At 42.4% G+C, this 21,317-nt stretch overlaps 1 protein-coding gene across 2 annotated transcripts in view; it reads left to right on the top strand.

Moving 5' to 3' along the window:
- LOC105806455 (uncharacterized protein C1orf226-like) overlaps positions 1-21,317 on the top strand; it is a 285,411-nt gene that overhangs the window by 228,259 nt on the left and 35,835 nt on the right. For both annotated transcript variants that reach the window (XM_012639579.1, XM_012639581.1), the window contains exons 5-6: positions 4,431-4,539; positions 15,233-15,374. In XM_012639579.1, the coding sequence (XP_012495033.1) occupies positions 4,431-4,539; positions 15,233-15,374 (251 nt within the window). The remainder of the gene's footprint in view (positions 1-4,430; positions 4,540-15,232; positions 15,375-21,317) is intronic.

Here is a 21,317-nt window from a genome sequence, read left to right as displayed (position 1 = left end):
AACTTTGAAAACAAAACAATCCTTTCTAATGTAATGAAAAATTTATTATTTTTTATTGTTTTCTGTGCGTATGCAACTTGAAAAATAGTTCACGAGGCTCAAGGTAAAGAGATGTGTGAGTTACATATGCTTCATGAGGCCCCGGGCTCAAAACTAGCATTAGTTAAATACAACTCACATGAGAGTTAATATGTTAAACCCCCTGAACAACGTGCAGCCCTGTGATTCTCCTGATTTCACGGGTGAAGAACAAGAAGGAGATCAAGATAACAACCATGGTGTTACAGCTAATAAGTGGCAGAGCCATGGTTGAAACCCAGGTCTGTCCCACTCCAGGGCCAGTGTTCCCGACGATTTTCCTCCCCTGCATTCCTGTTGGTAGATTTCCAATCAACATAAGAGAAAATTTCTGGGTAACTAGAACCTCCCAAAAATGGACCGGATATTCTCTGAGGGAGCGAGTTACCATCACTGCTGAACCCTGACAGAGATGCTGAGTTGGACTCAGGCCTGATGACCTCACAGTCTCTTTCTGCCCTAAATTCTATTTTTTTTTTTTCCTATGATTCTAAGAGAAACAAGTTTATCTATAGATTAGTAGTCTGGGAAGAGGAGTGTTGATGGTGGGTCTAGTGATTCTTTATCATTCTGTGAACCTGAATTCCAACATGATGATGAATCCAAATCTCATTTTTCTAAGATACTGTTTATATTTCAGTCATTTATGGTAAGTTTATGGCCATACAGATCTGCAGAAGAGGTTATTGCTATGGTTATTGCGTAACAGTTCCATTAGTAAATGAAAATTATAATCCTATGCATATATTGAAATAAAAGCAAGAAATTTTAGGAAATTTGAAGGGGAGAGAAAAACCTTATAAAACCTTAGTAATCATTATTAACGTTATATGAACTGCTTTGGTATCTTACCCTTGCTAATTCTAGTGAAAGGCGAGAAAAGTGACCATCCTTTTTGGAAGCAGGATCAGAACTGCACTAGGTTAAGGATGAAGATGAAGGAAGGAGAAAGGGAAATCTTTCCTGTTCTCTTGCGTGTTCACATGCCTCTTCCCTCCCCCCAATTTCCACCACTCCCACCATCACAGTTCTTAAGAAAACCAAGTAATAGAGAAATAAAAGTTCTTGGAAAATATTTCTAGATGTGGAAATTTGGACCTGACACCTTAATTTGTTGATTTATTAGTTTGTTGATGAATGAGGTCACATGGAAAAACTTTCTGCTTGTTGGTCACGTTGGTGGAAACTTTTCTAAGCTCTAACTAGCTGACTTTTTTGGTTTGCTAGAGGTTATTTACTTCTAATAACGACACATTAAGTTTCTGAATTTAGACATGAAAGAGCAGTCTCCGGAGGGCTCTAGTCCAAAGAGAGCAGCTATATCCATGTGCAAGTTCTCATCAGATTTTCTGAAAGGGTGCTCTGTCTGTTAAGGTTAAGTTAATCTTAGCTTACTGCTGTCCCTGTGTGCCTTCCACATCTCTGTGTCTGGTAGGCATGCCGGTTCGCATTCAAATCTGCTGTATCAATTTTAAATCCAGTTCTCAGTCCTTAGGGTATTACATAAGAATAAGTTAAAAACAAAAATCAAAGACGTTTTATGTGTCATGCATCTGAACTAACTGGACCTGACTTCCTGTGGGGAAAATGAATAGCCAGGCAGACCGCATTATAATTGCTTATTAATGACAGCAGGAATGCCTCCCTCCCTCCCTCCTAAGCAGGCATGAGGAGCCCCCCATGTGCCAGTCACTGTGCTGGTATTATAGGGGTACCAGGCTGTGCTATAAACATGATACTGTGAGATACATGCCGTGGCAAAGTTGAGCCCAAGGGGATTCAGCAGCTCAGACTGCTGAAGGGAAGAGAATCCTTCTCTGAACCAAGTCTTAGAAGATACCAAGGATGTTCACAGCAGTAGCCAAGGGCAGAAAGATCAATGCAACTAGTTCTGCGGGCCTATATAGGTCAAGGCTCTGGAGAGAGATGACAGCAGAAAGGTAGATATTCCATGCTAAGGAGTTTGGACTTTATACTGAAGGCATTAGGAAGCCTTTGGATGGTTTTAAAAAGAAGAAGATGAGATATGATTTGTTTTTAAAAATATCACTTTGCTTATAATCTAGAAAGTGGGTTTGCAATAGGTGAGCTAGGAAGCAGAGAGACACTGTTTAGAGGATGAAAACATCCAGGTGAAAAATGAGAACTAAGGAGGTAACATGGAGTTGAAGAGAAAAATATATACCAGAGACTTACTAGGGAGGGAGGCTGCAAAGAACTTGGCCATGAGTGGTGGATATTAATGAGCATTGGAGGACGGCATCAAGGAAGTCATATCTAGGTTTCTGGCCTGCGTAGGTGTGTCGCCTCATCGAGACGAGGCTTGGGAGAAAGGCAGCCATGTTTGCTTGGAGAATTATGGGGAAGACGATGAGTTCGGTGGGGGCACAATGAATTTGAGAAGCTTCAGGGCCATTCAGGAGGGGATGTCCAAAAGGGTTGGCCAGATGGGCCTGGAGCTCAGGCAGGAGATGCCAAGGTACAATTGTGGGCTTGTCCTTTTGATGTTAGGAAGACAATTTGGCATCGTTAGAAGGATTTGGGGACTCTGTAGGCCTGATAATTTAGATTAGCTTCTTGGAAGCCACACTAAACAAGCACAACAACTTCTGTTTCAGGATGATTTAGAGTTGGTAGACATGGGAGATGTACTGACATGACTTCTAGTGGAGTTTAGCAAAAAACTGTGGTCCCCGGGGTAAACTTGGATTTCTTTCCAGTATTTTTCTCCTCTCTGTGCCCACTTTTCTTTTGAATGTCTCCCTTAGGCTTGAAATCTTATGGTGAGAATCTCAGTTACTACACATTACATCAATATGAAGAAAAAAGTCACTTTATTGAATATTTTATCTCTCAGTAGTCCTGCAAGGTGTTACTATTAATAGTCCCATTTTACAGGTAACAAAACTGAGCATCTGTCACTGGTTATATAGCTTACCTTGCCATAGGTGGCAACATTGTAGGTAAAGTTACAGACTCTAAATCCCATTTTCTTTCTGCTACACAGCACTGACTTACAGTAAAATAAACCAGGCCTGTTAAATCCTTGCATGAAAGTTACCAGTGTTGTTATTGAGAAAAAATGTTCTATGAAAATGATGCAGCCTCCCCGAGGTATGTACCAAGACCAACACTCTCCTTAGATTGCCCTAAACTAATTCCACTGCTGCATCCACTGCAGCCTCCCTTCCTTGCCTCCTGCCGACAGCAGTCAGACCTGGAGCTTCTGGTGGTGCCCTGTCCACTTAAGGCTCAGCCAATAGAGCCTTCCTTATAATTTTCCCCCTTTTCCCAGCCTTTCTTTCTGCCTCTATCCTTGTCCCTACCACTCCCCACCCCAAGCAGCCAGAATCGTCCTTTGGTTTAATGTATAAGGAAGGCAGCCCTCTGCTCAAAAGCCTCTGATGCTTCATCTCACTTAGAATATAAGCCATAGCCTTCAAGGCCTTGTGCGTTTTGGTCTTTGGCTGCTTCTATGACCCTGTCACTGACCACATTCACTCCACTTGAACCAGGGCTTGCAAACTTGGTGTTCCTGCTTCCTGTAGTGTGTTTGCCCAGGTATCTCTGTGACTGACCCCCTCACATCACTCGGATCTCTGCCTGTCTATGAGACCTTCCTGGCCACTCTGTCTAAAATAGCAGTCTCCATCATGCTCCGTTTCTTATTCTGCCTTATTTTTCCTCATAGAGCTGATTTTCTATTCATTTATTGACATCACCTCATGTAAGCTCTGTGAGCTCAGGGGCTCTGTCTGTCCTGTTCCTGCTGCCTCCCCAGCTGCTGGGGTAGTGCCTGGCCCACAGTGTGCACCTCGTGGCATTGGTTGAATCATATAAGGGATGTATGGAAGCTGTGGTCCTGGCAGAGAGGGACAGGAAGTGGGGCCACCATCACCAAGGGACCTACAGTAACGAAACAGAAGTGTCCTGGTCTCTCCCAGTGTTAGGTTAGCATTGCTGGTTCCCCAACTATCAACAGGCATCAGGAAATTTGTGCATATTTCTCTGGGTGAGAAGCAGGTTTATTGCTCTGATAAGGATGGGAATGATTTTTCCTCCTAACACTCAAGTTTCCAGGACAGGTGTGCCACCTCAGGAGAGGGCTAGTATTAGTGTGGGTCCCCTGCCCACTCTTCCAAATCTGGAAGTCACTCCCGGGAGTGTGTGTGTGGTGCCTGTTGAAAGTGCCTCCTGAATTGTGGCTTTTCGACCCCATAGGAAGAAGACTTGCTTTAATAACTTGGCTTTAATGAGCTCTGTCTTCAGAGTGTCCCTACATAGAGATGTCCTGCCTGGATAGTTGAACCTAATGCCATTTTCAGTGCATTTTTCTGTTGCTCTTCCTCTAGGATCTTCTACGTCTCTCATGATTCCCAAGACTTGAAGATCTTCAGCTATATCGCTCGAGATGGTGCCAGCAATATCTTCAGGTGTAACGTCTTTAAATCCAAGAAGAAGGTAAAAGGAAAGTCGTTGGTCATCTATTATTTTCCTCTGATGGATCCCAGAGCATCCCTGACATTGGCCCATCTCCCCCTTGAAGGTTTCGAGGTGACTGTTGTAAGGACAGGCAAGGGAGAGCTATCTTGGTTGTCTGTCATTGCTCCTGTATAATGAAATTCTCTTTTAGTTTCATCTGAGCTTTGTACTTAGTTACATACAGACAATTGGAGAGGGTTTGGCCATTGGGTAAGTGTTCTGGACGGGAGCAAGTAGACAGCACCAGGAATGATACTCTCCTCAGCCTGTGGTAGGAAGAAAGCACTGCCATTACTAAGGCGATCCTTCATCATAATTCTGTGTGTTGATCAGTGGGCTACAAAATATGACATATGGAACCTAGTTTAGACTTAGTTTGTGATGTTGGTTGTCCTGGGTGATTATTTTGGTATGACAACCTTGATACTTGAATAAATGCAACTCTTACAGTTTTGTAGAGGCTTCTTTCTGTCATTCCTCCAGGAGTCTAACACACAAAACTGGGGTTTTAGAAACCTGGGTGTTAGGAAAATGAAACCTAGCCCCACCTCTCCATTGGAACCCTAAGTGATGTTATGCAGGTCTCAGCTTGCTTGTCTGTAAAATAAGGAGGATAGTCAAAACCAGCATTTCCTAAAATATATTCTGGAAAACATTTATAATCTAAAATGTTCCTTGCTATTAATAAAACTACCTGATTTAAATTGCCAAGAAGTCCTGAAGTTAAAGAAACCCCTTTAACTTTGTTTAACCCAGTATTTTGCAAACTGGTTTGGCCAGGGAACCATATTTTTTCTATGTAATGTGTGTGCATATCCTGGGAACTATTTTTCTGCGGAAAAGATTTTGGAAAACACTGTTTATGCCTCTGAGGGCCCTAATCGGCCTACTAGAGACAAACTACTAGGCCCGGCTTCCTAGGAGGTCTTCCAGCCCTCTTCCTGCCTAGTTCTCCTTTGAATGGTATGTGACATCTTATGTCCTAAGGCCTCTGTAATACATTCATAGATCCCTCGTTAAATGGGGATAATAAGAATAATACAATACACAACAGGGTCAAGATTTGTTGATGTGTCCCGTACCCCACCCTAGCTCCACAAGGAGAGCCATGCTTCGCTGACTTAGCCTCTTCCTATAAGGAGATTTGCGTCCTTACCCACCCTGTTCCAAGCTTTCAAAATGTACATCATACAATTGGATGGAAAGTGCTAGAGCTGGAAAGTGGGAGGGAAATAAAAGGTAAGTTGCCAGACTTCACTTTCTAGATAATAGCACAGTTGAGAGAAAAAAAAATATATAAGTGAGGCTAAATTGAGCTGCATAATACAGAACTGATAGGAAGAGGCGTAGGAAGAAGAGAGAAAGAACAGCTGTAGGAGCTGGGGATGAGAGAGTTTAGGGTTTGGGAGATTGAAAGGCTCTTATGCAGCTTTGCAGTGTGGGGAACCTGGGGAGGAGAGACAGGAAATACAGAGTTCTTTTGAGAGTTATGAATTAGATCATCTGTAATGTTCTTTGACAGATGCATCTAAAGACTGGAATCCCTTTTAATTCATTTTGAGTGTTTGACTGTGTTTCTGACTTTAGTTTTGTACGTGAACTAGACCACATGGACCTTGGAATTTATTAAAGTTACAAATAACACATTATCATTTACCAAGTGCTTCAATAATTATTCTTATTTTATCCGTATACTACAGTGAAAAACATAAGACAGGTAATTTTCACCCTTATTTTTACAGATGAGTACATAGAGGCTCAGAGGGATTAAATAACTTGCCCAAGTTCCAATGACTAGGCACTGCTTAGAACCAGGGAGACACGCAGAACAAAAGAATTTTGAGCAAGAAACCTAGATAACGGAGATCATTATATTATATTTTCCTTGCCATTGGATCTAATGTAGCAATACAAACATAGCAGGGGCAATCTCATTCTTCTGCCAAGACCTGAGCCTAAGAGCAATGCCTGCTTATAACTTTGATCTTGAAGTGAAGCACAGAGTTGCTTTCTCATTAGGAGTAATTATCTGGTTCCCTATCATATCAAATTTTTCCTATGTCTCACAGCTCTCAGAGCTAATTCTGATCTCTGGCTCTTCTATTTTCTGTGTCCCTTTCACCCTCACCTACTGAGACTGTAGCTCTTTGTAGGGCGGGTTCTCAGGCCTTTGCAGGCCTGTGGCCAGGCAGCTGAGGGAAGTTTCCATTCAGCCTGGGCTGTGAGCCCCGGGACTGCTGAACTGTAGGTGGGGATGCCAGTTTCCAAGCCAGAAAAGATAAGAGATTGTTCGCAAAGGAAGCTAAATCAGGGAGAGTTGGGGAACACGCCTGTGACATTTTGTTCACCATCTTGGTTAGCTTTCCAAACGTGGTGATTTACTTTTTCGTAAATCACTTCTGGTTTTGAGAGATGATAATTTGGTTTGGGAAGGAGTTTTAACTGGAAAATCATAGGAATACTTAAAAGAATTGAGAGGAAGAGTATAGACTCTGAGTAAACATGTCTTGAAGAGATGTTTCTGGATTGTTGGAAGTCAATGGGGAGAGCTTTTGACTGGAAGCCAACATACCTGGGTGTTGTACAGGGCCCTGGTATTGATCATAGTGTAGAGAAACCTCGTATGAGCTCCTTGCTATGTCAGAGCTTTGGTTATTGCTGGTTCACATCGTGTCATGTCCCCTGTGTGCACACCCATGGCACGTTCCTCATGACAGGCTTTGAATGCTGGTGTCCCCATCCTTACCTTATAGCTCATGGTGGGGACAGGGGCTGCCTCTCCTGTTGGTTGAGAATACGGGTCTGCTATCTCAGCTTTCCTGGTAGAGGGCCCTCCTATAGCTTGCTCCCTGCAGTTGTTATTCTATACCTGTGGATCTTCCTTTAGTCACACACATAGCCAATGTGGTTCCCACCTTGAGGATTTTGACCTTGAGCTGATTCTTTTCAACTGGGCTTTTACCAGAAGGTAGATAGCAAAATTTGCAGGAATATAATACGGTGCCTGTTATTCTTCTCCTACTCTAGATTATCTAAGTTCTAGCCTTATATTAAGTCGAATGATAATATCTAACCTGTTTTGATTACTTGCTGTGTGCCTGAGACTGTTCTAAGCTCTATACATGAATTGTCTTATTTCATTCCCACAGCCACTCTGCGAGGTAGGTACTATTGTGCTCTTCATTTTGTAGATGAGAAAGTGGACACTGAAGGCACATAAATTGGGTAAGAACTCATAAATAGTGGAGTCAGAACTGAACTGAACCCAAAAGGTCTGTCTCTGGAGCTCACGCTCTTAACTACAGGAAGTTGCATAACTAAGGAGTAGCTTTGTTTTCCAAGACCAATTTGTAACCAGGTTCTACTGTAATCATTATGTGGATATGAAGAGCTTCTTAACTTTGAATGGCCCAAATCACTTTGACATAGGTTTTCCTTTATCTTCCTAGTATCCTTGTATGGTCAATAGTGACGCCCTTTTATAGTCGTGGAAAGAAAGGGCCCAGGGAAGTAAATTACCCTGGTCACACAGTGAATCAGTGATGCCACTAAGACTAAAACTGGACTTCCTGCTTCCCAGTCCAGGATTTTGGTCATGAAGACCTGTTACAAGAAGCTTATGTAAAAGACACATGAGCCTCTCTGGACTTGAGTTTCTCCAGCCATCAATCAAATCATGGAAGGCATCTCAGGAATGCTGATTGTTATGTGCGAAGTGATCTGATCTTTCAGGAACAAATTCTCCACGACTGGGAAGGATTGCTGGGATTGCGGTGGAGGAGTCCTAGCACTCTTCGGACTCACGCTAGAGGGAGGGATGGGAGTGGGCCTTTTCCCAGCTAAGAGCATCCACTGGAGACACTCCCTAACAGTATGGGCATTCCTCATTTCCCCTTCTTGGGGGATATAATGATACTGTTCATTTGCAAGGCCTTTTGCCTCTTGAGAAGCCTCTTGCATGGTCTTTTGACCTCTCCTGTGGAGTGGATGTCACCCTCCTGTCATTTTCTCCTAGCCCCAGGAGGATGTGGCTGTCTGCCCTGATTAAGAGTGACTGTACTTATTAGCACATCCGTGCGTGAAGTGTTGGTGATTAACAGGAGCCGCAGGAATCTCCCCATTATCGTCACGGGCAGCTCCTTGAAATAATTTTGCCTGCAATCACAGCCCAATTGGTTTGGGTTAGGAGAAGTCATTTCCTCCTATAATGCTGTCACCATTAAATTGGGGGCCACAGCTGTGAAGTTTAACTGTCCTTTAGAGTTTGCAATGGATTTTGAATGATGATGACAGCCATATGTTAACGTGTGAATCACTTACTTGGTCAAGCTTAAGAGGTGAAAGATTGGAAAGTCCTAAATTGAGCTGTTTTTTTTTGTTGTTGTTGTTTTTTTATAGCTGTGGGTTGGGTTGGGAAGGCAAAATATAGAAATCATAGGTCTCAAAACTCATCTAGTCGAAATCTCTCTCTTTATGAATGAGGAGATCAATACTTAGAAAGGTATTTTAACTTGTCCACGGTCACTCATCTGGTTACTGACTGCACTGAGGTTATAACTCATCCTTCTTTCCTTTGTGGTACTATGTTTCATGGACTAGCAGAGTAGTAGGAGAAAACCAGAAGTCTATTGGAAACTTTACAATGCAGAATATGCTGTCAGTGTTGAAAGTCACACCTGTTTTGGAACTAAACTTTCCTCGTACTGAGCAATATTCTGATGTCCAAGGTATTGTCTCAATCAAATTATGTTATCAAGGCCACTGAATAACCTGTTGGACACAAACCTAACCTATCTAACATTTCAGAGCCTCGGCACCTTGGATCTTCCTGTATGTAGAAGTCCAAATATAAATATTTTCATGCTTCAGCATTGTAAATTCCATAGATTGCAATCACTTGATATATATGAGCTAAATCTTTTACTAAGGTTCAGAAAAATCCACATTAAAGAAATATGACATTCAGTTCTATTTTTGTTGAGATTCTGTGGTAGTTAAGGTCGAGATAAGGACACTGTATTTTATCGCTGTGATAGATGAGAATTGTAAATCTGTGAGCTGTCCCGCCCCTGACTTCATGGACTTCAATTCTCTGGAATTCAGAAGTACTTGCCAGACAAATCGTGAGTGCCCAGAATATATCAGGGGGAGCAGTAACCATAGTAGAGTGGGGAGCTGGTAGACTAATAAAGAACCTTACTTGCAAGATGTGTGCCCTGCCTTCTCTTTTTTCTCATTTTATTATTGTCATTATCATCATCATCTTCATCTTGCATTTTATGCTTATGCTCTCTACTTACCTTGCTTATCTGATGATTCCTTTAATTATCTTAATAAGTTGTGAAATAGAGAGCTTTTTCCAGGACAATGAAATTCAGAACCGTGCCGAAGATTATTTATTAAATCGGCTGCAGAATAAGACTAATAGTCATTTTTTACATGTATATAGCACTTAAAAGATTCCCAAAGTTTATAGGACCAGCTAACAGCAAGGTCACTGAGAAGGAGAACAGAAAATAAAATCATAGTCTATGGGCATGGCACCTTGAACACACCCTGTCTTGTCTGATCTCAGAAGCTAAGCAGGGTCAGGCCTGGTTAGTACTTGGATGGAAGAAAATAAAATCATGACTGACCATAATTTTTCTGTGGGCCAATGAAGTATAGGCATCAACCTTTTGATTTCCATCTTCCTAAAGCTACCACTGCAGGCTTTTGTCTGCCTTTGAGTATGCAACCCACACTCACTGAGAATATAGTGTTAATTTGATGACCATTGCTGCAATTTATCAAATATTGACACCTGCTAGGTGTATAGTGAATACCCACATTAGGTGTGCTAAAGAGAACAGCTGTTCATTGCGTCTTGACTTTTGTGCTAGGTCCAGGGATGTCCTGGGGGCCGGGGAGAGAGAGCTATGTCAACGTGAAAAGGAGGGGGTTTAAAGAATCATTGCTGTGTGTGGCAAAGGTAAGTGGTATATGGTTCTAAGACAGCTTCCCTTCCAGCCCTATTTTCACAAAATTGCCTGTAATTGGCACTCCCATGAGCTTCAGTGCTCTCCATCTGCAGCTGAGAGCCACTCTGGGGTTAGACATCCCTTTCCAGCTTTGAAAACATCAAAGCAACCATATCTAGCCTAATCCTGACAACCAAGAGGCCACACATGCTTTGGGCTGCTAACAGAAAATGGCTTTTAGACAGGAAGATTTGATCCATGTGGCAAAGCTCTTTCAGGGGCTTATGTAAAACTAAACTTGATTTGTACAGAAATAATGTGATATAATGATGCTTTAAAAAAATTTAGCAAATTCCAGAGAATAGCCAGATTTTAGAACTCGAAAAGGCTACCTTCTGGATGTCCCACTTGTTTGTTCTTTGCACCTCACTGCCTTCAATCTTTAAACCTCCACTTTGGTTTCCAAAGACCTCTTTGTGGTCATGAGATGTGAGCAACTGCTTCATTGTGACTTGGGAGACCCAAAGACAAGTATTCATAAAAATCTCTGAAAGGACTTCTTTTTAAAGCTTCTCTTTACCAGAGTTCTCTCTCTCTTGGGTTCAGACGTGGCTTATTAACTATTAAGTCCCGGCATGTTTGATTCTTGCATTCTGGGGTGGCAGGCAGAAGGCAGGATGACCAAGTAGGGTAGGCCTAGCAGGCAGGAGCCGACATGGTTGTGCAGGGAGCAGATGGTGGGAGGGACAGCTGCTGCCAGGCACAGGTTGCCCCTGCTAGCCACCTTCAGGTAATTGCCCCCCTAGTAGGGCTCTCGTATAGAATCCTCTACAGGTAGACTTCACTGGTGAAGGAAGGAGAGCCTAAAGGGTCAGGGGGCATCTGAACTCACATAGCCATTTATGAGTAGACCCACCCAGCCCCTTCTGACTCCTGGAGTGGTAGATGGGAAGGGCAGTTCTTTTATGTGCATGTCATCATTCTGTAAAGCAGATGGGGTGACTTGATTATGTATTCAAGTGCAGAGGGCTCTTCATAAAATGTGCCACTGTGTCCTTTCACTGTGAATAGAAATACAGCCTTCACATTAAAAAGGAGTAAAGCATAAATCAAAATGAAACCATTTAGCAGTGAATGTAAAAAAAAAAAAAAAAACTAGAACTCTTATTCAACAATTTTCCTCATGTATAGAAACCATCATGCTAGCTCAGACCAAAGATCCATTTGGCCCAGGAGTTTCCCTCTGGTGCCGTGGAGGAGGAAAGGGGTGGAATAGCCCTTTCGATGCCAGCATACATATGTATGAGGTGTTCCTTTTGGTGTCTTTATGTTTCTATTGTTAATAATCCCACCTTTACTGCACTATTTTTTGTTTTCTGCCTTAATTTAATTGCCTTTTGGTGCAGTGAATTCCATATTCAGAATAAAACATTTCTTGAGCACTTACTATATGCTGAGCACTGTGGGAGGTGTTATCATATATGTTATCCATATGTTTATTCCCCTGTGTGACAGAGGAGACGCTATAGAGAGAGACCTGACTGATTCACTTTTTCAGTGAAGTTCCAGGAACATTATAGAGAAGAACATCTGTGATCAAGGAAATGGGAGGCTGAGGAGCGGAATGCCCTTTCCAACATGGGCAAGGCGGGACCAGTAAACCTGAAGTCTGCTTTTCTACTTTTTCAGGGGAATCAGATAGAGCTCAGAGTTGATTGCTGATCTTAGTAAATGGACTAAAATGTGAAAATGAAATAGCATAAATATTAAGCATTAAAACCAGCCTACTTCCTTACAACCATTTTGGGCTTATAAATAGTTGTTTGAACCTGTGGGTGTGTTCCCCACGTCTGTCCTTGATAAAGGTAGCACGATGTAGAGTTGAGCCAGAATCTAGGTTCTTAAAATGCTCAGCTCTGAGTGCATCCCATCGTCCATTTGTAATCTTGTGGCGCATGAGAAATGCCAGGTCTTCTGTGAAGTCATTCCTCACCAACTCCATCTTCTTATTTAAATCTGAGCGCTTCCTTCCAAAGGCAAGTTTAGAAATTCAATCCCTACCCCTGTCTAATCCCATAGACCAGGGATATATGTTTGAAGACCTTTAAATTTTTAATATCATCTTAAAAGCCAGTTAGGGAAGTGTCTGTGATTTACAGAGATGGTGGAATTTGTACCATTTCCTCCTTAGGAAAAACATGAGATTTTATAGCAACAAACACAATAGTGAATGTGGAATTTTCTATATAACTGTGTATTTTAAAAAAGAGAAGCTGGGTCTGTGCTCTGAGAATGATACAGATTGCAAGAGACTAACTCAGTCTTTGCAGGCATTTATTCAGTTTGCGATATCTGGATTAATTCATGTAAGATAAGAAAGTAATAGAATTAAACACTTAATCTCTATATATCATTTCTACTTAAAAGCATTTAGGTTTTATTTCTAGAACCTAAAACACTTACTTTTTCCACTTATAAAGATGCCTAGAGCGAAATTCCAAGAGTCAGAGAAGAGGGGTTCTCTGTAATGGACGCTGGATATACTTGGTAGGTAGAATGAAGCCGTATCTAAGGTTTGGTAAGCTAGTGATGAGCTTTGCTGTGAGAGATTAACCGTAGGTAGTCTGCCCTTATAAAGGGAATAAGGAATAAAAATATCTGAGGAGGACCATGGGAATAACACTTTTGGGTAGAGCAGCCTTTTCTTCTCCTTTTTTACCCAAGAGTTGAGCTTCCTGGCTCAGTCTTCTAACCAGAGCACAGTGTGACCGCCAAAGGAGATATAGAAAGCGGTGTTCTTGGCCCAGGTTTGTTAGGGACTGTGCCCTCCAAATCACACCTTTTGTATGTTTTGGGAACGGGAAGGGTGGGTGCTTCGTGCTTAGGACTGATGCCTACTGCTTCTCAGCTTCCTGTGCAGACAGTACAGCTGTCTCTTAGACTCTGTAAGCCTATCGTGTGAGAAGAGGCCTGAGCCTACCCTGTGGACACAGAAGGAAATTAAGGATGGACATAGAGGAAAGAGGTTCTGATCCACCACTGGGTGATGGGGGACCCCATGGAAGTTACCTGTCTCCTCCTGCTTCACTTAAGGTTCTTACCACCCAGAAATGTCAGGATGTTCCTGGTGAGGGACCGGCGGGGAATCTGTCTAGAATTTGTATAATGGGCTAAGAGTGGTTTGAGCTATCAGACAGTTACTTTTAGGAGGTGGCTTGAGTTGAGGAAGTAGATTGAGATCTAAAGTAGACATGTGGGTGAGGATTTGGGCAAGATACCTCTTCATGATTAACATGGATGCTCTGGCCTGAAGTAAAAAGAAGGAACATAGATACGACACCAGGCTTGAGGAGATAGCAAGGATAGCAGTTTAAGAAGTTATACCCCGTAGACAATGGACCAGAGCAGAAGTTCCATCTATGGGGTTCTGAGGTCCCTAGGGGTTCATGAAGATAGTAAGGAGAAATATGAGCTAATTTTAATATTTTAAAAAGCATAAATGTGGCTCATTTTATTACCCTCAGCAAGGCCTTTTAAGTTTACCAAAACACTGGGCACGAGCTTGGTGACGTGATACCAGCTGTCTCATGCAGATGAGAAGCTCTGCTTGACTGCTGACGTGACTTTGGGGGTTTTGAATGTGATCGATGGACTTCTGTGGTGTCACGAGGTGGTCACAGCTGACCTGCAGTCAAACCATCTAAAACATGATTAATGTTAGACTTGAGTACAGGGTGACAGTCACAATTAGATTATATAAACTACAGCCTGTGGTGGTAGGGATGCTTGAGGAGCCTGAGCTCTGAAACTATTTCACATTTTACTCATTTTTATCCTTGAAAGAAAGCAAAAGCTGACTGATCATCAAGTTATCGTCAGTTATCCACCTTTGGGACCATGCCGTGGAACCCCTGCATTGGATTCTTCCTCCCAGCCTTCTCGGGTTGCTTAAGGCTCTGCACAGAAATAGGCTGCTTTGGCCTCCCTCCCCTCTCCCGGTTAAGTGGTGGAGTTCTGGGAGCTAGGGTTGGGCTCTCTTCTTGGGCTCTTAAAGGAACAGGTTAAATAGCAAAATGAAAGGAGGAAGGCACAGAACAGACTCAAGGGAGTGACGTCTTTGGAGTTAGACATGGAAAGACTCCCCTTAGGTTTAGTTGGCCGCCTGTGGGGTTCTGGGGGCCTTGGATCCTGAGGTCCAGTTGGTCTTGCTGTTTAGGCCAGGGCTTCCAAGCCCCATGTCACCACAGCCCTGGGCTGCAGGAGCTCCAGGGAAACACAACATGTGTAGCAGCAAAAAATAAAAAGGTGGCTGAGTTCCTTTTGGGTTGATGGACCCCATAGAACATTTGATAATGGTTGGCAAAAGATTCTGAAGCTTATTGACTACTTTGTTACACTCGGGAGGGAGGAATTGGGGCTGAGTCCAGAGTTGATGTATTTGTTGTCTGTCCTTTCCGTTGACTGATCATTTCAGAACTGTGGTGACAGTTTCTATTTTCTGGAGTATCTCAGGAGAGGAAAATGTCTTCACATTCTTGTTTGTGCATACAGTATTTGCACATCTGAAAAACCTCCGTTTTTTTCATCTCTTTCCTTTGCTGGCTTTGTGGGTTTCTGTCCCCATTCCCCTCACACAGCCTCAGCCATCCTGACCCGTCTTGTGTCCTTGTGGAGTCTCCATGTCCTTCACTCTTCTCCTCTCTCCTTCCCAGAGCCAAGCTATGAGAATCGTCCGGACGGTGGGGCAGGCCTTTGAGGTCTGCCACAAGCTGAGCCTGCAGCACACGCAGCAGAATGCAGATGGCCAGGAAGATGGGGAGAGTGAGAGGAACAGCAACAGCTCAGGGGACCCAGGTAGGCACCGTGGTGGCCGCGATGCAGATGGAGGGGCACATGCACACAGTGTGGGCTCCCCCAAGCCCAAGCTAGTGTTAATTCACTTACAAAACACTTCATTTTTTTCTGTTTCTCTCTAGATCCCAAATTTTCTTTAAGGACTGTGTTACTTTTATAACAAATTAAAGATTTTTAAATTATTAAATGAGGAAGCATTTAAAAGCTGGATATCAGAGAACACTTTCTGAAGGTAGAGCTGCTATGCTACCCAATCTGACCTCAAAGAAAATTTCAGTAAAAAAGCACCGCCATAAAACACATTAGAAAGAACATACATTTACAGTTACCTAAATAGTTTGGTTTTTTCCAGTTTCTAATTTCTGTAGTTCTGTAAGCACTCAATGTGAACAGGATTTCAATATCCCCAATTTTTAAGTCTCATTAAAAGTCAGGAGTGAGACAAGGAGGTCTTTTATCTCTATTATTTAACAATAAATACAAAAGAAGTATGAGCAAGAAAAAGAACAAGTAAAAATTAATAGTTATGTTAATTTTTAATGTGTAAAACTCAAGAAAATAAACTGAAAACTATTAGAAATAATAGCATTCAGGCTTAATATCACATACAGGTATCTGTAGTTTCAATATATTCCAGCAACAGCTGGTTAGAAGTCATAGTGGAAGAAAAAAAAATTCATTAAAATAACAATTTGAAAAGATACTTACAAATAATCACGATAAAAATGGGTATGTTTTATATGAAAAAATCTTAAGCAAATGGAAAAAGGCATGCCCTATTCTTGGATGGGAACCCTCAACATCATAAAAATGTTTATTTTTCCTTTGTTAATCTATAAATTTAACATGAGAATACAGATTTCTAACAGCAGAGGAAGCACTGTGGTAAGATACAGTATTCAAAACGTATGGGACACAGCTAAAACAGGGCTCAGAGGAAAATCCAAAGGTTTAATTATTTGCATGAATAGATGACAAATCATGAAAGTCAAATGAATTAAGCACCCATCTCAGAAGGTTAGAAACAACAAAATAAATCTCATTCTGCAAATGAGTTTTGCTAAGTGGATGGGAGAACGGACTCTTACTTTGCATCCTAGCTGTACTTGTCACTGGCTGTGTGATCTTGAGCAAGTTTTGTCACTTCTCTGTGCCTTAGTTTCCTCTTCTGAAAAAATAAGAATAATAGTAGTGTCTATTTTATAGAATTATTGTCATAATTAGATGAGCTGATACATTTAAAATGCTGAGTCTGGCACTTGGCACATAGCACTAAATACGTTAGCTATTATTTTAAAGTAAATATGTAAAAATTTTTTTAAAACAATACAAAAAAGTTTGGAAAAGATGAGTGATAACAGCTTTCTGGATATAAAATCATGATAAAGCTATAATAGGAAAAATTATACTTACAGGAGGTAAAATTGATACTAGAATAAGTGCCTGAATAGATCAGAATAGAAACTCCGATGTAGACCCAGATGTGTGTGTTAATTTAGTGTATGGTTTAGAGGTAGCATCCCTGTGGAAAACAATGTGGAAATTATTAAATTTGAAAATTCACATGACTTTTACGCCCAAATTACTCTCAAATTTCCTTCTAAGAATTTATCCTAAGTGTAGGCCCATGCACGTGTGAAATGATGCATATATAAGGTTATGTAGCAAAGAATTTGTTATAAAACCAAAGGATTAGAAACTGCAAGAGGGGACTTTTAAATAAATTATAGTATAAATAATGGAATACTGCACAACCATTAAGAATGGGTAGATTCCTGAACTGATATAAAGCCGTCTTCAAGGTATTTTATTTTTTAAAAAAATCAAGGTTTAGAACTGGGTATGATGTGCTGCCAATTATACTAAAAATACAGATATAAACGTGTGTGTATATGTAGGTATTTATGTGTACACATGCATGCACACCCTCCCCCATGTTTATTATGCATAGAATATCTCCAGGATAGTACACAAGAAACTGGTAACTGGTTCATTCTGGAAAAAGGACCTGGGTGGCCAGGGTGCAGAAAGATTTACTTTTCACTATACTTTTATAACCTTTGTACTTTGGATATATAATAGTCATAAATTTTAAACACGACATTATTTTCATCTCAGTCAAGATCACTGAGGTGCTTGCATTAGTAACAGTGCCACTATTTAATAAAAGCTAGTAAGGCAAGAGAGAAGTAAAGTGATTCCCTCTGGTCCCATAGAAACCCACAGTCGCGGTGGCAGCCAGCATCCATGTGTACACAGAAATTCTAACCAAAAAGGAATGAGCGTTGTCTCAGGTGAAGCCAATTAACTCTTGGCATGAAAGAGGTTGGGCGCAGGGAGGGTGCCAGAGCTCGAGTGCCTGCACACGGTTATTACCCCAGGACTCCTGTCTGAGGAGCTTGATCTAGTCTCCAAGTACCTAATCAGAGCCTACCTCAGCTGCTGGCCAGAGAGGTCAGAATTACATGGTTTGGCCTTTTAGAGAGAACACCTGCGTGGATAGCATTTCATACAGACAACACCGAGGGGCAGATTTTATTTCCCACTTGCAGTGGGAGCTACTCCCTTCTTCCACCCCCAGCCCCTGCAGTGGTCTGCTGGGTGGGGCAGGTTGATGTGATTTGCTGGGACACTGTGGAGGATTCTCTCTGGGGAGTCAGTGGGGGGTTCCATGGGGATCACTTCCTAGCCTTTTCTTTCAGCCCTTGTACCCTGAGTTCCTTCCTGCCCCAGGTATACAGTAACACGTACCTTCCAGCCACTGACAATGCTGTTCCTTCTGCCAAGGGTCCTTGTGTTCACCTCCATGCAGGCGTCCTACTCATCCTTCAGGCCTGGCATTGTGTCTTCTGGGAGGCCCAACTTCCAGCTCCCACTCTCCCATTCTCTTCCCTTCCCCTTCCAGATAATTTAAGTACTTTTTTCCCCTCTGGGTTCCTGTGTTCTCTTCACTCTTGGCTGGTGCTGTTAACATTAACATTTATCCTACTCTGTACCAGACATAGTGTAGTGTCCTGAATCCTTAGTGACATGCGAGCTCTTGGAGGGTGGGGACTTCCTAGCACAACAAATACTTGTTGAATAAACAAACAGGGAGTGTGGCCAGGGAGTGCGTGTGTTTTGGTCCTTGTCAGTAACCATTTATTAAATGCTTACTGTATGCCAAAATGAACATGGAGATTGAGTAGAGATTTCAACAGGGAGTGGCTTTTAAACAGCCCCCTTAGTAAGGAATGATGACACTTGGGATGGGGGAGTAGGTAGAATTGAGGTGAGACCAGAAGGCTGAGCAGAGTATTGAGATGATAGTGACGGTGACCACGGCTACAGGTGGAGCCCAGCATAGTCACATGCTTTTGGCTATAACAGATGTTGAAATGGTGAGCCTACCCAGCTGTGTTCACTGTTCCTTTTTGTTACCCTTTTGAAGATAATTTTCCCAAATCACATTAATGTACGTGAAACCTCAGCTGCTTGGTGTCTTTCATGTACCACTCTCCCTAAGAAGAATATAATTGACATTCTACATGTAAGAACATCTGGGTCCATTTTAGGAAAACCTGTTGGGCCCAGTAGAGTTTCTTTAAGGTTTAAGATGTCAAAGAGAGCACCGAGTGTGACTGTTCTAAGAGGTCAAGTTGGGTTGGGTGTGCTCTCTGTAAACCATATTGCCATCCCTGCAGAGAAGAGGAAGCTGCAGGGCTCCCCCTCCTCATGTAAGTGAGCATATGGCCTGTGGGGTGATGGAAATCGTGTTAGGGATATATGTGGAAGGGGAGAGAGTGAGAGAAAGAGAGAGAGAGGGGTTGATTTTAAATTGGCTCACGTTGTTGTGGAAGATTAGTAAATCCAAAATTTGCAAGATAGGCCAACAGGCTGGAGACCCAGGGAAGAGTTGCAGTGAGTCGAAAGGCTGTTGGTGTAATTCCCTCTTCCTCTAGGTGGGTCGGTCTTTGTCGTGTTAAGGCCTTCAGTGATTGGATGAGGCCTATCCGCATTATGCATGGTTATCTGTTTGACTCAGAGTCCACTGATTTAAATGCTAATCTCATTTTAAAAATACCTTCAACTTCTAGAATGATGTTTGACCAGTTGTCTGGCTCCTGGTGTCCTCGTGGCCTAGCCCAGTTGCCATGTGGAACGAACCATCACAGAAGCGAAGAGGCAGTGTGGCGTGGTGGAGGGACTGCCGGACCGGTGGGCTAGATGGGCGACCAAGGGCTTGGGTTCTGGCACTAGAATGACGGGACTTGAATCCCAACTCTGCCTCTTATCCTCAGCAAATTTCACATTCTCCCTCCATCTTTTCTCATCTGTCCAGCGTAGTGAGAGAGTGCATGTAACTCAGCACAGTGCCTAGGATATAAAACGCCCCCGGTAAGAGTGAGCCACTTAGCGAGTTTTCCAGTGCTGACTCCAGACTCCACGACCTCGTCTGTCCAGTGAGGGAGCTAGCTAGGCAAGACGTCTCAAGTACCAAGACTTTACAACAGGTAAATGATGAATCCGGTGACCTCTGGCTGTAGTGTGGTGCCGTGGCCATGCAGCTGAACGTTCTTGAGTGTGAGCGTTTGGATCCCAGACTGGAAACTTTCTTACCAGGGCAGGCTGCTCGCTGCCCAGCTCCATAGTTACCTCCTTTTCAAGCCCTGCTCATTTTTTCACTGTCTATAAACTGCTAGGAATGCGTTTCTTCTTTCTGTAACTGTTTCCCCCAAAAGGATTTATCGACCCTGCTAGGATTGTTTTCTGTAATGGGGCACCTTGAGGGTCCAGAGTAGAACTTTTGGTTGATGAGTTTTTATAGGAATCTCGCTTTCCATGTTTGGGAACTTTTCATTTACTGCGATGTTTATCTTTCCAGTGGAGCCGCCCCACCTGATGTGATGGCAGGTTCTTTATTGTGCAGAGGTAACTGGTTTACTCTTGAGGAACTGGAAAGTGCAGAGGCTTTGCTGTCTTTTTTGATGTCTGGTCAGCGCTTTCCCTTCTGGGTTTCAGCAGTGCTTTTAATGATATTCACTTTCATTGTGTGCACCTCCTCTCTCTTTCCCTCTTTGTGCCGGCCTTTCTTTCCTCCTTTGTTCTTTCTACCATTCCCTAGCCTGGGGGAGATTTATCTTTTGTATCTTTTGGCAGCAGCTGCCCTTGGCGAGTCCCTGGGGCTCGGAGCCAGGTGGGGCCACTACTGCTCTTCGGCTTGCCTTGCTGTGCCCTGTGTTGTTTCTGTGACTCCTGGAGAGGGTTTCCTGGGAGAGATCCTGTTCCCCTGGAGGCGACCCTCCTCCTATGGCTGCAGGCAATCCAACGTGTGAAATGGTAGCATAGAACTTCTTAAAAATAAAACTTTTTTTAATGTGGCAAAAGCACCTAAAATCTAATCTCTTAGGAAAAATCGTGAATATAATACAATATTATTAACTAGGGTCCTCATGTTGTATGTTGGAGATCTAGACTTATTCATCCTGTATATCTGCAACTTTGTATCCTTTGACCTACATCTCCCCATTTCCATATCCACACACTCCTGGTAACCACCTCTCAGGGTGGTTATGATGATAAATGAGTTAACACAGGTGGAGCATCCCTAATCTGAAAATGCAAAATCTGAAATGTTCCAAGATCTGAAACTGTTTGAGCGCCGACATGATGCCACAGAGGAAAAATTCCACACCTGATACCTTTGCTTTCTGATGGTTCAGTATATACAAACTTTGCTTCATGCACAAAATTGTTAAAATATATATGTATATATATATTTATCTTCACATATATACACACATACACACCCACACAAACACATAAAACACAACTGGCCAATTGTCCTGATAGTATTGCTCGGTAAATTTTCTGCAATGATCTGAAATCAACTTTAACTAAAGCCTTCTATATCCCTACGTACTTTATTCCTATATTCTTCTTCCATTCAATTACCCAACTCAA

The sequence above is a fragment of the Propithecus coquereli genome, unplaced genomic scaffold (genome assembly GCF_000956105.1).
Source record: "Propithecus coquereli isolate 6110/MARCELLA unplaced genomic scaffold, Pcoq_1.0 Scaffold140, whole genome shotgun sequence".
NCBI lineage: Eukaryota > Metazoa > Chordata > Mammalia > Primates > Indriidae > Propithecus > Propithecus coquereli.
Note: the sequence above shows the minus strand (reverse complement) of the source record. Positions and strands in the feature narration are given on the sequence as shown.